A 17,017-nucleotide genomic window follows, 5' to 3' on the forward strand; every position below is an offset into this window, starting at 1 on the left:
TTGCTGGTTGCCTTCCAGGCCAGAGGTTTAATCCTCTTAATAATTTTAAACGTATTGTAGTGTTAACAGTTCTCTGTACTACATAGGGCTTCCTGTTAATATACGGCCAATCTTCCACGTAGGCCCTTGTTTATTATTCCAAAGTTAAGTTAGAGTTTAGTTAATATTTTTATATTCAGACCACAAGTGGTTGGTCTCTGTATTCCGAAGTCCGGAAATCATTGTAAAGAGTTGAAAATAAAGGGTTTCGTATACCCTTCCTGTGTATCTTGTCTACTTCCCACATTTATTGAACATAGCTTTAGTAAGCTCCCTTTTCCGAGTCAGGTCATTGAATGTTTCCCAAGCAAGTAAGGAGGAATACTGAACCTGATAGCATTACCATAGTTGGGTTTAAAAACTCATTTGGTGTAATCTTTGACATGCCAAATTTTTCTTCATACAGAACCAAATTTTATAATAAATTTAGAGAAAAAAGTATTACATATTATGTTTAAGGCCGCTTCTTTATTCTAGAAGTAAGAAATACACAATATACGAAGTTTATTTGTTCTAAAAATAAATATATTTATTCAAACCTTCATCAGTACACAGCGGGCAGCAATGACCAGGAACTTGGATTGGTTTTGAGCAGGATAGTGTTTGGACAGATGGACAATTCAACCGACTACATTCTATTTTTCCATTCTGCAATTAAATAAAAGTTTGTATTTAAACAAATGTTTCAGCAACGAAAATCTAAGTAATGTATATCTACATTTTCATCTTATGTTCTTTGGTTCATAACATTTTATGGCTAGGTTCATTTTTTTATATCTCCTTTCCTCTCGTGATGAAAATATGCCGGTGAAATACCATGTTCTTTGCACTTAAATCACAAAATTCAGTTCAACAGCAATGTCGCAAAATAATTTTTAAATGAGCATATCTTTAGAATTTCCGATACACAGTCTCGTGCGCTGGAGATAAAGTCTTTTTTTTCCCTACAGTGCTGTCATTGCTCGCTTTGAAATTATTGAGTTTGTTAATTAAAAATTCGTTAAAGTTCTACAAAATATGAAATAGATAATAAAACAAATTCTAAATTTGGGCTTCCTGATGCCCATATTCGGATGGAAAGGTACGTTATTCAATATGTGATGACTCTAGGTACCGTCTAGGTACCGGCTCTAGGTACCGTCGTTTTATAACAATGCAATAAACATACATACATTTATGCAGATGCTTCATTATTTAATTTCTTTAAATATAATACAGAGCTGTAAAATTTTGTGGCAACAGTTTGAAAAGTGAACCGACATTTAAAGTTTTCAACGCAAAACGCCAAAACGAAATTAATAGCCTTTCTGGGCTGACGCCTATGGACTAATAATTAAATTAAACAATTTATAAATAAATAATAAGAAATAAGCGTGCAAGTAACAAAAAATGTTTCACATCATTTCAGTTACTGTGATAAATATATATTGCTCTGGAAAATTAAATAAATATTCGTAATATTAGCGAGTTTATGCACACAATTTAATTTAAAAGCACTGCTAAAATGATATTTTAAATACCGTACTTGGCATTTGCAGTAAACGCAGTCCATAGGCCCAAACGGTCCTATCACAGGATGCCAGGATGATCCATGACTGTATGTGACACCGGCAGCAGTACAATCTGAAATACCACAGATATAAGAGTGATGAGGAAAAATTAGCATTAAAAAGGTACTTTTAAGAAACATGGAAATCTATAGCTAATCTTGAATAACAAGAATTGGCGAATGGTAGAGATCAGTGTCTTTCATCTTATGAAATGCGTAAACCCAAGGTGACGAACCAGGATTTTAGGTATGCAAGAAACTTAACAGTATATGAAATTTTAATACCCTCCGGTTATTAAAATCACTTCCGTTTCAAACGTATTTAATTTTATTAGTTCAACTCATTATGCGCCAACAAGTTTATTAGTTCTTGGCGCATAATGAGTTTAATAAACGTCGATTTCAAAATTGCAAATTACGGTATCAACTTTGAACATATTTAGTAAGCTAGTAACTAACAATTAATTTAATAATTAATACCTAAATTATTAATTAGAAATTAACGCTAAAATTATTAACGAAATTTGAAAATTTATTTTTTATTCATTTATTATTTTCAATTCAAGAGTTCTTAGAGAGTTTGCAGTGCGCATCTCTATTCAACTGAGGTTGGCATGTACTCACTTTCTTCCGTATCACTTTCAGTGTCAGTTTCAGTTTCTGCAGCTCTTTTAACGTCTTCTGTAATATCGTATCCAGTGTTTTCACATGCTGTCTCAATATTATCATCAATTGCAACATATTGTTGCGTTTTTCTCTTCCTGACACCAGTTGTTACGTTATTTTCTTCCTTCACGTTCGTAAGGGGTTTGTAGATTTGGAGTGAATAACGACGACACTTGATGAAGTATCGAAACACACTTGCTGGTACACAAGGACAGCTCCAAAACACCTTTTGACAGTCGTCGATGAACTACTATAAACACGCTGACACGATCAGCGACACAGGCTTCAGATTATCAGGCTATCACGGTGGAGACAGCTTCACGGCAAAGCACTAGAGGCTTTGCCATGAAGACGACTCTGCTCGGTCGTTCTCGGAACTCCACGTACTCTCGAGACTCTCCACGCTACGACTCGCGATGCACTCGACGATACACAAGAGTATAGCTCTCTACTCAGCACAGTCTAAGACAAAACTCGGCGATGCACTAATTCGCGACGCACTAAATGACTCTCTCGATGCACTCGACGACCAACTTGGCGCTAGACTTCGAGACACTCACTCAATGACTGACTATCAGCTCGCTAGACGACGCACACACACTCAATACTACTAACTCGCACTCTATGCGAGGCACTTTCTCGCCCTCTCGACGAAGCACACTCTGACTGACTGCGGACCAGCATGGTTTATATAGCTTTTGACTGGTGTTCGAGAACATTCTGGGCTAAACCGGTAAGAATTCGTTCCAGAAGGTTCTCCATCCATCCATGGCATATCGCCAATTTTGTCGCCAAATGTCACCAAATGGGCGATTATCGCAAAATATGGCAACCCGGGCTTCCCTTGCCATTTTATGGCAACCCTAAAACTGCTTTGCGGGGAAGCTATCTTACCGCGCCTGGACATTTCGTAACAATATTCTAAAAGTAAATCTTCATGAGTTATCCAACTAACGTCCCAAATATTAGAAATATCTTGCAATTCCTCTGTGACTTCTTCTAAATAAAAACCACGTTTTCTAAACAATTTCTGTGTTTTGGGAGACTGCCTCCCACGCATTTATTATAATATACGTAACCTCTTGCAAGAATATCAACTTAGTTATCTCCTTCGAAATGCTTGTTTTTATATAAGATTTGGTTTTGTTTATCTGCTTTTGAACGTACATTTTATGTAGTAACATTTGAAAGCTTTTATAATATCTTGGTCTAAATGATAAATGATAAAAGTCGTATTTTCAGGAAGAAAAACTCATTTAATATTCTTATCAGAGCGATATCAGAGGTGAGTGCAGCACAGTTATTTAAGAATAAAGCTATTTTTTCATTTCTCAGCTGTATTTCTCTCCTATTTCAAAAGGAAATCTATAAAAATAGTGCTTGTCATCTATGAGATCTTGTTTTTATAGTAAAACAAAGTTCTTGACTCCTTTTAACCATCGAGATTTTCTACTTTTTTCAATAATCAACGGAGTCTTTCTAACTGTTTCATCCATATTGCACGTTGATCACACAGTAACTAGTTCTTTTAATTTTTTAAAACCATCTGCCGTTTCACTTTTAAACATCAATTTGTGGGATCCGATAATGCTCTGTAAAACAGACCAGTTTCATCTATGTTACAAACTGCGTCTGGATTGTATTCTTTCAGAAGCCCGCGTAAAATGTCTTTTATCCATTTCTCAGCCAAATGATGATCTGTCCCTTGCATCTCACCTCACCGTTCAGTTTCCGATAAACAATGTTATTTCTTTCTTTCCATCTTGTGAGCCATCCATCAGTTGGCATAAAAGTTTCTCCTACAATTTTAGCGAATCCTACAGCTTTTATGCTTAAAAGAGCTTACAAATTAGAACATTGTTTAGTCTCAATCCTTGATACATCTCTAGAAGAGCTATTTCAAGAATTTCTCTCGATTCTCAATTTTTTAACCATTCCGCACTACCTTGAGAGTTTGCATTTTTTAGTAGTTCTTTATCAGTTTTATTTGTTTGTTTGAGTAACTTGCACAATGATGTTTGGGAAATTTTCATTTTAAATACAGCTTCTCTTTGGCTGCATTCACCAAACGTATCATGAGATTTCAGTAATTTATACTTTTTTCAGGCTTAAAATCCAAAATTCGCTTTTTTGCCAGAAAGCAGACTGCACTTTGTCAAGTTGATTTGTCAGTTAATGGTTATTACTGGTGTAATCAATGTTTTCGTTTCTTTTTTCTTTAACCTACAACGGCCACTTCCCTTTATAATTAAAGATTGCTAATGTGCGTTAGTGGAAAGATAATTTTATGAGGTTTCCTATAAACTAAATGTCTGTATCCACTTCGATCTCCTATCAGCTGGTATTCGAGAAAGGAAGCCAGTGCTCACTTATGCACCACATTTGCTTTAATTCTGGAAAACTCTCACTCATTTACAATCACAGAAATAGTTTTCAATGCATCTAGAGCACTGCTTTTTTTAATCGTAAGGTAAAGGTCTTATGTCGCTCTCAGCTGTATTGTGGATAAAGAGATTTACAAACAGTGGCTCACAGGGTTTACAGAAGGGTACCCAACATCCCCACGGGTCCTGGTTCTAATCACACTGGGCGAAATTTCTGCTAAGCCTGTTTTATTAAAGCACTGCATAACTTAAAGATAAGTGAATGAACAACAAACAGCTTTCATCAGTCACACAGTTTATTCTGGGTCTGAAGAATCAGTCTTTTGCCAGTTTAAGTTTTATAAACGGAGGAGATGAGTTTAACAAAGAGCGGTTCTTCTTCTCTTTAGTCTTTATCACCAAGTCCAGGAAATAGTACCGCTTAGTAATAAAAAGAGATCTGAACAAGGTATCTGAAAAAACCCTTTTATTTTAAAAGCAAGATCTTGGTTTATTATTCCATGTAAACACATATGCCACTGAGAGAACCGAGATACAAAGTTTGCTTACTCTCTTCATATACTTCCGTCTTCTCACTGAGAACTGCAATTACGTTTTCCTGAAACTCTTAGCTGTCAACAATGCGCTTTTCATTTCAAAGCTCCTGTATGTAGCGATGTAATTTCAGGGATAGTTCTAACCGTTTATTAGATTCCACAATAGGAAAGACTAGTAATTTTGATCCTTTCGCGTTCTATGTCCCTAGCAGAGATAGAATGCTTTCTATTGCTTTAATGAGAAACGTCCTTTCCGAGTTGTGAAGTGATGTTTAAAGAAGTATGGACATCGCCTTGAACGAGCACAGTGCCATTTATTGTTTAAATGGCCCTTGGACTGCCAAAGAAGCAAAATTATTTTTTTAAGAGATATTTTATAGGCTGCATTAGATTTTCTGCTGCTTGAAGGAGAGCCAAAAAAATAGCCGCCTTTCCTTGGGGGCGATGCTGGAAAATGTGCGATCCATAATTTTAATTGCTGCGAGCCTATAATTGGTTTGAAATATTGTGAGATGACTGATTTGACTATTGTAAGAAGATATGAAGCATGGTCTTGTCAGAAGATCGTTTACTTAATAATTAAGTCAAGTTTAATTAATAATTAGGTCAAATGTCAATTAATCAAAAATTGTCAAAAGTGGAGAAATGTGAAAAAAAGAGTGGAGAAAGATGAAAAAAGAGTGGAGAATGATGAAAAAAGAGTGGAAAAGGAGAGTAAGAGAGAGGAGTGCGTAAAGGTTAAGTGGAGCGTTCTGAGAGAGTTTGACAAAATGAAGAGAAAACGGCGGAAAATAATCTACTGTGAATATGATGAAGAAATATAGAATACTATTAGGACCTGAGTAATTTGCGGGATGTAAAAGATCAACTGCGAAGAGGGATTTTGTTATAATACTGCTATTTAAGTAACTCAAGAAACTGATCTATAATGGTTCCTGTTGAACGGTGGTGAAGTGTTCCAGTTTACTGATATTTAAGAACATACTGATTTAATAACGTCTTCTGCCCGAAGGTAATAAAGTGCTCCAGTCTACTGATATTTAAAGGGAGATTATATCCTAAATGAACAGATGATCATTTGATGTGTTTTAAATTGTGAGTCCACCACTTAGTATGAGGAAGTCATGTGTTACCAAACAGGACTTATTCTCAGTGACTACGAACTTAAAACGAGAACATTAAGCGTAGCTTTGCTGTCCGGTTGCTTGTTTGTTTATGAACTCTTCATTTCCCCTTTGCATGTAGAGATTATTATGATAATACCTAAATCATTTTAAGTATGCCGAGGATATAAATAGGTTATGCTCCAAGAATTAGAAGTGAACTTATTTTATAAAGTCGTTATTTTGATTTACTATCTTCCTTAGTATTATCTACGATTATGTAAATATAATTATTAAAATGGCAATATCTATAAAAGTTAAACACCAAGATTAAAGTAAAGTCATTATTTGTATGTTTTTATTTGTCTACCAAGTTACAACCGAAAACATTCTAATCGTTTTACTACTTTGAACCTGGGTTAAGTGTTTGCAGCTGCAACAAATTTTTAAAAGGATTTGAATTAAATATACGATTCAAATTTGTATTTTATCATTTCGTAAATGATATATTCTCGAACAGTTTGATACAACGCTTCTTTTAATTTAGGGAAAATATATTTTCCTCCTAGCGCTTAGGCAAGGTTGAGGCTTTGAGCCATGTGTTCCGAAATCTCCAATCAAAATCCGCATCCGCATAGTTGTTGCCTGGATGTAATGACATGCGCCGGGCGTTATACTAGAGGATGATCAGTTTTTTAGTGGAAAATGTTTTGCTAACAACGAAGAGCTTCAGTAAACGGTATTTCATAATGGTCTATGTATATTATGTATATGACAAGGTGCAGAAGTATATATTGTGGTTAGATGTATATGACAGGGTATACAAAAACTCGGCTTCCGGTATGATAAATGTCTCAGTGCATGCTATCTTGAAGGGGTAAAAAGCCCAAGGTCTTAAAAATAGGATTTACGAAAAGGGGATGAAAATACTTTAAAAAATTAAAAACGTTTCGTTACTTTTTATTTAAAATTTTATTTTTAATTTCCGACTTGGAACTGAATTCTCAGCGTACCTAGTATTCTGATGAATGTAGGTGTGTTTCTTTCCCAAAGTAAGCAGTGTTAGTAGATTGATTTTCTGAAAGCTAAATTTCAGAAATCTGGTTACTGTCTTCCAAATTTGGTTTGCGTCAGAGATTTTCATTTCTTTTAAATTGCTGGTTTAAACTGATTTCGAACGTACCAAAGATATTTACATTAAAGCCAAATTCAATTGTTTTATATTTAGCAAATTACTTTTTGGAAAGTTATAAATGGAAAAAAGTGTTGCTTCCAAACAGCTTCTATGTGCCTTCTTTCGTCAGAATTTGAAATAATAATGGCAAGAAAACAGATTTACAATCCAACTTATCTCTGTGCTCCTCAGTGTCTAAATGTAATTCATGATCATACAAATCGACCATGAAATATTCTGTTTCTCATCTTTACCTTATTCAATACATATCTAAATGTTACTGATGAATAGAACGAAAGCTTTAGTCACTGTGTGTAGATTCCAGTAATATAATTTCTCATATCTTCATTTTTCTTTGGTAATATTCAAATAAATGCTTCAGTTTGTTTATTATCAGGATCAGAAGTTAGAAACCAGCACTTTTGGATGAAAGTAAAAAGTAAGCAACAAACATTAAATGAAAAGAACCTAGCGTAAAAATTCGAAATAAAACAATAAATTTACGTATGAGGTTAGAGGTTTTGCATCCCAGAATATGAATTGGCAAACAAAATTAGCATGAAACTTAATGTCGCAGTCACACCACAACTCCTTAAAAAAGAGGCATGCCGAATCTATTTGTGAGTTCGCAAGTAGCGATAGTTTCGTGCAATGCTAGAGAGCCAAAGCAGAAAGCATGAGCCGAAGACACTATCTGCACTATGAAATGCTTTGGAGGGATGTTGCAAGCTGATTCCAGACAATCCGCTGTTGCTAGAGAGCTGAATGTGTATTGTAGTGTCATTAATAGGATGTGGAATCGTTGCTAAGGGATCAAACTTTTTGTAGAAGACGTGTGCCTGGACGCCTTGGGATTACCACAACGGCAGAAGGTCGTTTCCTGTTCATATGTGCAAAATGTAGTAGATCCCTAACAGCACGACAGCTGGCGTCGCATCTCTCTGCTGCTGCAGGACGGCCCACACTCCGCTTGTGTCGAGTCGACTGCATGAAGGTGGACTGTATGCCCGACGACCAGTGGTCTGTGTTCCTTTGTCCGCATCGCATATCAGAGCGCGGTTGAATTGGGCTCGTGAGCATCGTAGCTAGACACCAGAGCAGTGAGATCACGTACTCTTTACAGATTTAACATACAGAACTATTCCCGAAGTGCAATGATATGACTACAGACCATTATAGAGGAGAAGACTTACTTATATGGGCTGGGATAGTAATGAACGGCCGCGCTGACCTCTACGTGATTCCTGGTGGTTCCGTCACAGCCATCCGATTTTATACACTCTTGAGAGTCCTTTCATAGCTGCAATACGTACTGACGCAATATTTATGGACGATAACGCTCGTCCGCATGGAGCTCGAGTGGTGCGGAGTTATCTGGAGAGTGAAACCATTCAACATCTGACGTGACCTGCTAAATAACCGGACATGAATCCCACAAAGCATGTGTGGGACGACGGACAGCAGGTCGCAGTATGCCACCAGGACCCTTCACAAGCTACTACAGGAATGGGCGTTACTGCCACGAGAAGATATCAGCGACACTATTGCCAACTTGCCTCGCTGTTGTCAAGCATACATTTCAGCTACAGGGTATCATACCCGTAATTAGCGTAACGTTGTCATTGCCCATTCTTCCAACCCATTTCCATTTTGTCTTTGGCGATATGATGGTCGTAATACATGTATTTTTGTATGCCTTTGCTATGTGGTCTAGTGATGTCCAACCTCTCGGATCAGTTTCACAAAATATCAATTAAATAGTTTTTGTTTTCTTCCTTGTTTTACCTTTCTGGGTTATTTTTTGAGCAACAGTGTATTATCCTATGGCGAAGAATATTTTTACTCTTGCGGTGTTTATTATCGAAACTTGTTAATTATACAAACGAGGAATGCAAAATCCTTTTGAACCGGCTAGCGTCATTTTCTACATTTAGCAATATGCCTAATTTATACAATATGAATCATCAGTGGAATAATTTTGATTTTTTTTTTTTTTTTTTTTTTTTTTTTTTTTTTTTTTTGTCGACAAGTAGACTTTATTCTTTTCGTCAACTAAAAATTCATACAAATGATTGATTAATTTAATATAGTTTTTTTATGATCAGTGATGCATTTAATTGAACCCATTTTTTAAAGTAATTATGTTTATTTATGTATAATATGAATGTTCTGTTCCTCTTACAATTGATTTATGGGTTTCGTTACGAATTGATTGTAATAGTAATGGAACTGATTTCGTTACTGCTGTAAACGCTTCCTTTATTCCACTACAATTTTATTTCTATTATTAACTGGCTTCAGCAGTAGTGGATAAGATAGGTTTCCTACATTAATTACAAATTAATTGCTCAATTAATTGAACTATAAAAATGGGATGCTAACGGGTACGTAAGTGGGAAAAGGCTGGCAACCATTGTTATAGAATAAAACTTCTTAAAAGTGCGTTATTTAATGAAAAGTAAAAAAGAGTGTAGCCTGTTAAAAATAAGTAGCGTTATACTCAGGTGACTTTACCGTATCTTATAATTTGTTGTAAGACTAAAGACTAATCAGGTTTTCATATGAAGCAAGTTAATATACTACCATTAATTCTGCGCATTTTCAAATATTTAATTGTGCTTTTTTAATGAGTAAATGGTATTTAGTTAAAAAGTTGCATAGCCAAATATGGTAGTACCTAAGCATACGCTTTTATAATCTCTCTACGTACTCTTATTTAGCGTTCGCACTGCAATTAAAAAAAGACTAAGAAAGGTATGAATACTGTATATTTTTTAATTTTGTTTTTGAATTATATTATTTTTATCATAGAACAGTTAGTAAATGTTTTTCATTTTTAAAGAAAAATTAGGCGACCTTAATATAGTAGTTATTTAAAGTTTTACTAATTTCTTCACCTAGTTCACCACACCTCTCTGAAATAATTATATATTTCAGTCTGTTTACTATAATCTGAAGTTTTATTCACTGTTACCCTTATAAACTCGGTAACGGTTTCATCTTACTTTTAAAAAGCGTCCTCAGTTAGTAATAATATAATGTGGAATTAAAGAGTATACTTATAACGTATTACAAAATGTAATATATGTAGATTGATTCTGTTTTGTAAAATATTACAAGTTTTAATATATAGATAAATTTACATTACCAATTAAAGCAATTTACAGCATATTTGATTTTAGTAAATTCAACTGTACTTATTTTCTTGAAAATTTGGCAAAAATTTAAAAACATGCCGTGGGAAAAACCCAAGAAATTTTAGAACGAAAAAAAAAATCAAATCTCTTTTCTAATTTACAATGAAACTTAAAAATAAAAATAAAAACAAATGGAAGAACAAAAATGAAAATATAACTTACCAATATCACAATGATCATGCAACGGGAAAAATGAACTATAAAAAGTATCATGCAAAATCAAACGAAGCTGAAAAATTAACGTAAACAGTGAGAAATATAGGAAAAAATTCTATTGTTTTAAAAACGATTATTACATTAAAACATACCTCCACTTTGTGACTGACCATCTGACACCATTATTGTAACCAGAACCGGATTTGATTGACTTTCGTGTTCATTTACCGGTTCATCTAAAGAAATAATGGGATTAAGAATTCTCAGTATTTTATTAGCATTTAACTGCATAAGCACAGAGAAAATGAAAAAAAAAAAAAAAAGAACTACAGCAATAAAACATATTATTGATGCTCAATACTGCCAGTCTGGTGTGAACTCATAATCCTTTATAATTCCATCAACTAAAATGTCACAGTCCTTTATAATTTGATCTCCCGAACAATGTTAATCTCATTATCTGTTTCTCATGACTTAAATTATAATTCAAATACCGAAATGTGAATTCAGTTCCAGTACTGTAATGTTATAGAAATACACTAATATTTCATTCAATACAAAGCTGTTTTTTTAATTATAAGAATTAGTGACAAATTATTTCTACATGATTTGTAGATTTTTAGCTTTCATTTAGGGAAACCCTCCAAACTCATTAAATTTGACTTTATCTAAATAATTTAAACTTTAAAAATTAAAAAGAACAACAATCTCTTATTTGTTTCTTATTTCTCTTATTTGTTTAAAATAGGGCAGATTTGATAAGAAGAAAATTTTCTTTGAACTCTTTAATGACGCTTTCTTACGCCATAAAAGTTATAACTTTTATAACACAATATAATACGCTTCTTTAAGGCATACCTAAAAGCTCCAGACTATGAAAGTAGAATTTTTGCGAGATGTCTATTATATTCTATAACTAAGGAAAAATATTGGAGACGCTCATACTTTCGTGATCCAGATGCACTAAAAAACGAAAATGTTTGTCAGAGATTGAATAGCCATAACGGTTTCTTTGATTTGAACAACTGGATAAAGTAGGAAAAACGATGGGACATAAAAGAGTCCAAAAGGAACTGACGCTTCTATAGAGGGTTACACTGAAGTGACAAAAGTCATGGGATAGCAATATGCAAATATACAGATGGCAGTAGTATCGCGTAGAAAATGTATAAATGCGAAGTGCTTTGGCAGGGCTTTCATTTGTGTTCAAGTTATTCATGTGAAGAGTCTTTGACGTGATTATGGCCGCACGACGAGAATTAACAGACTTTGAACGCGGAATGGTAGTTGGAGCTAGACGCGTGGGTCATTCCATTTCGGATATCGTTAGAGAATTCAACATTCCGAGATCCACAGTGTCAAGAGTGTGCCGAGAGTATCTAATTTCAGGCATAACATCCCACCATGGACAGCGCAGTGGCCGACCACCTGCACTTAACGACCGAGACCAGCGACGTCTTCGTAGAGTTGTTAATGTTCACAGACAAGCAACACTGCGTCAAATAACCGCAGAAATCAATGTGGGACGTACGAGGGACGTGTCCGATAGGACAGTGCGGCGAAATTTGTCTTCCTTGGGCTATGCCAGCAGAAGACCGACTCGAGTGCCTTTACTGACAGCACGACATCGTCTGCAGCGATTCTCGTGGGCTCGTGAGCATATCGGTTGGTCCCTAAACGAATGGAAAATCGTGGCTTGGTCAGATGAGTCACGATTTCAGTTGGTAAGAGCTGATGGTAGGGTTCGAGTGTGACGCTGGGATTTTTATGGATGACAATGCGCCATGTCACCGGGCCACAATTGTTCGCGATTGGTTGAAAGAACATTCTGGACAATTCCATCGAATGATCTGGCCACCTAGATCGCCCGACATGAATCGCATCGAACATTTATGAGACATCATCGAGAGGTCAGTTCGTGCCCCTGCACCGTCAACACTTTCACAATTATGGGCGTCTATAGAGGCAGCATGGCTCAATATTCCTGCAGGGGACTTCCAACGACTTGTTGAGTCCATGCCACGTCGAGTTGCTACACTTCGCCGGGCAAAAGGAGGACCGACAAAATATTAGGAGGTATCCCATGACTTTTGTCACTTCAGTGTATATCATATTCGTTGACTTGCTTTCTAAACGATTTTATGTTTCATTGGCACTGGATTAATAGCTTGCAAGGCTAGCTCAAACTATATTGCATAATTGTTTAATAGAGTAATAACTGGAGAACGAGAGATTGAATCTGCATAAATCTTGCTTTCAATGCCCGAAGTTTATTTATTTAACCATTTTTCAAACTACTATGGATATATGTTACGGCATTTCGTCCATTTAGAGCAGAATAGAATATCATTCTCTGCTAAAATTGTTGATATAAAAACTTATTGATACCTGTTTTAATCTGGATAATTCAGGCACTCAATAAGGAAAGTCACACAGTCGGTGTTTATTTTAGGTATCACCTTGTTTACCACCGAACTTAAACTGTCCCGGACGAAAATATTTTCACAGTTCTTGAATCTACATGCATTTTACCTACTTGGTATCATGGCCCCATCACCTTTATAGCTGCTTCGCTACTATGATTACTATGGTACTAATAGTGTAGTAGCGTATTACTAATAACATAGTCTTTAAATTCTAAGCATCAATAAACAGCGTTCACACTAAAGAGAAAGTTCACATGCTATAAATTATAAATAAGAAGAGCTCTGGAACTAAAAAAGGAGATCTCCTTATTTTCTATCAAATGTGGTACAGGGCATAATTCAAAAGTCTCAAGTTTTGAACTTTATGCCAAGCTTCGCATAAGAGTTTGAAAACCACCCTGTTACTGTGAATTTCATGCTGTTACTTTTGAATTTTGTGAAGCACTGTCATCTGGCAGTCGTTCTAGGGTTAGAAAAAGCAACGCATTTGACGTGGAAGATTTTTGAAATAAAATAATATTTTATTTTTATATAAGGGCTTTTATCAGTAACATATGAGCTCGGCACAATCGGGATCTCAGCGTTTTATTGACCAGTCAGTATTCATTCACAATGGTCTTGAACTCAGGCGAGGTGCTAAACTTAATGAAATTGTCTTGGTGATACCCTTATATATCTATAGTTTGAGAAATCTAAACTAAGTAGGAGGCCCGGCATTGATGGATGCTCTTTCAATGAATTGCGGTGGTATTTAGTCTAATGTGGATTGTAACTTGATTTGAATGATCATGTTCAATTTGTGTAAGGTACTTTCAAAGGTCACATATTTATATACTTTGCGAATAACTTCCATTTTGGTTGGAACTATAGCATTTATGTTGATTTGACATAAAAGGAGGTGGAATATTTAAGAATTCATTGTTCTGCAGTAATTAAGAATTAAATTACTCGTATAAAATCAGGTTTGATCTTTATATCATGCGCTGATGTCATGGTATTACATCTTAGTACTTTGACATGAGAAAATTTGAGAGACGATTCAGGGACGCATCACTCATACACTCACGATTTGCGGCTATTACTTGTCTATTACTCTATCAGTCTGACGTGCTGATAAACAGTTTTTTTTTTCAAATCTGAGTTTGTGCTACTCTACGCAGAAGGTATGCCAAGTCGTTTGCCTAGCTTTAAGGTTCTCGGAGTTAGCATTTAGGGTAGCGTAGCACCATGCAAAAGTTGTCCAACTTTTTGTTATTTTTAATCATGGATCTCAATGATAAAAATTCAAAAAAGATATGAAAAATAAAGTTTCATTTTTAACATACAATTTCTGTTTTCTCTTGATGTCCAAACTTATTATATTATGAAGCTAACTGCTGAAAATAATTTGAACTTAGTTCATGAACGAAAGTACATGAACGAAAGTACATATTGGATATTCATGGAATTTCAGATAATCACTTTACTTGTACTAAGGAAGCGAAGAAAAAATAATACTATATATATTCTATAAAGTAATTTCTGTCTACTCTAAAAAGCGACGGAAATACAGTTTATGATTCATTATATTACATATAAGCTTGTTTGAAATCGAAGCTGTCATAATATTTCTTCGAAAAGAACTCGGCAAAAACAAATTAACTGTTAAAGGGAAAAAAAGGTCAAATTGCTATCCATATAAAAAAAGGCCGGACTAATAAATATCCCGGTCTTGAAAATTGGAATCTACTAAAATGTTTTTTGGATAAAATAGATGAATTTGACGTCACATTAAAACCCACACGCTGAGGAATATGAAATAGCACAAGTGTAGTTAATAATCTCTTTAACGGGTAGAACAAAGTGAGAACGGAAGCTATTAAAATACCCTAATGCTAGCGTTTTTAACAGTTTTAGTAATAAATTACTAAAATTAGATATTTGAATCGACTATTGCTATCTTAATAACCCTGCTTATAGGAAGTGCTGGTGAGCATATTTTTGTCTTCAGCAAGCACGCAAAAGAGTTCTTTGAACTTAATTTACTAAGTTTAGAAATGCAATTTCTGGTTTAAATTTATATCTCACATTTTTATTTTGGGGCCATGAAATACTTCTGACGTCAAAAGTTCGGATTTTTCAGTAGATTTTTAAAAGCCTTTTTAATCTTTCTGAAAACAGTCTAATAGTTGATACGAGTTAATACTTTGCTTCGTAGCACTTGAAACAAACGTTAATGCCGATGAAAGGGAGAATAAATGTAAAGAACTCATTGCAAAAGAAGATTCGTGTAGCGTAATTAAGTAGCTTTGTTAAAATCATATTCGATAAATGAGTCGTGGAAAGAGAAACTGGATTCCGCGAAAAATCCGTAATGTGTTTCTAAAATCAGACATTTGAATGTATTGAAAAGCCGGAAGCTACACAGAACACAGTATTCATATAACGCATAAACAGAACAAAGTTTAACTGCTACATCATAAGCAGTAAGACATTACCAACATTAAATAAACTAATGCTAAATTACATAATGCGCTGAATTGTTCATTGATAGAGTAAGCTTCTCCTTTTCTCTCATAACAATACTAACTGCCCACCTGTAGCCGAATGGACAAGATCGCTGAATGTTGGCAGTTCAATCCAGGCTCAAATACCAGCGAACGGGCTAGCTGCTTGGACATTTTCGTAGTTTACCCTTTAGAGCTATTAGGTATTTTTGAAGCAAGAGAGATGAAAAATGAGCAACGCCTTCGCCGGGAATCGAGCCACGAACCCCTGGAATATGCGCCCAGCGTGGAGACCACTACGCCACGAAGGCACGCTAAGAAGGCGAGAGAAATACCTTATAACCCCACGTGTAAGTGAAAACGAGTCAGTTTCCTCTAAACAGTCCTCCAGGAAGACATCACTCCACTTAGGCAGAGAACCCTAGTGTACTTTACTATAATCAAGTAATCAAACAATGTGACCTACTAGAAAGTCATGGAAGCAATGGATTCTTAGCATTTTAGCCTAATCCTGAATGATATAGAACAATAAAAATGTACTATATAAATACAATTTTAAGGCAGGTTGGAAGACTAGATATATATTTTCAGATAAAATCTATCATAATAAATTAAATATCAAATGAATTACGATACTTGAGTCGGGACTTCGGTAGAAAGGTAGTACAACTCATATCTGTGCTGCTATATTTATGACTTAGGAGGCAATAGGATGTTAGCCTCCGTTTTGCCTTGGAGCTCATTTTAAAGCTTTAAAACGGTTTAATTCTTGAATTTTCTAGAACTTTTTTTTTTTTATTCAAGATATGAAAGTTTATTTACTAAACCAGCTGAAGAGACATGAAAGTACATATTGTATGTCTTCAAATTTCTAATTGTATATATTATAACATATGGAACGAAAATTAATATATGTGGTATGTGGTTTTTATCTTTCGGACTTATGAGTGGAATGTGATTATATATTCCGTACATTATACATTTTCCTAACAAAATTTAAAATTTATAGTCATATGTAAAACCTCCCCGCTAAAATGAATGATAGTAGTTATCTTACTTCAACAGCTTCTGTGTAGCGTTCATCATTGTAAATTTGTAAATTCAGTAAAAGTTTTCTTCAAAAATCAATGATCGGTTTCAGTAAAAATTGCTCAGAGTATTTTGAGCGACAAATCAACTGTTTGTCAGGGTCACTCTGTTGGTAAAATAATTAACAGAAGCTTTATGCTGATAGGCTTGTATTCGGATCTCGGATGGGTATTTGAGGCTCTGGTATCATTGCTAGAAAGAGTATTTAAAAT

General features: G+C 35.0%; 1 protein-coding gene across 1 annotated transcript in view; it reads right to left on the reverse strand.

Annotated features, from left to right (window-relative positions):
- The window catches only part of LOC118182555 (chordin-like protein 1), a 156,690-nt gene that overhangs the window by 25,405 nt on the left and 114,268 nt on the right, over positions 1-17,017 (reverse strand). The window contains exons 7-9 of the mRNA XM_035351925.2: positions 10,957-11,040; positions 1,565-1,662; positions 579-687 (exon numbers count right to left, since the gene is read on the reverse strand). Coding sequence (XP_035207816.1) covers positions 579-687; positions 1,565-1,662; positions 10,957-11,040 — 291 coding nt within the window. The remainder of the gene's footprint in view (positions 1-578; positions 688-1,564; positions 1,663-10,956; positions 11,041-17,017) is intronic.

Source organism: Stegodyphus dumicola, chromosome X2, assembly GCF_044657685.1.
Source record: "Stegodyphus dumicola isolate Sdum_Otavi_A_Nest chromosome X2, ASM4465768v1".
Taxonomy (NCBI): Eukaryota; Metazoa; Arthropoda; class Arachnida; order Araneae; family Eresidae; genus Stegodyphus; species Stegodyphus dumicola.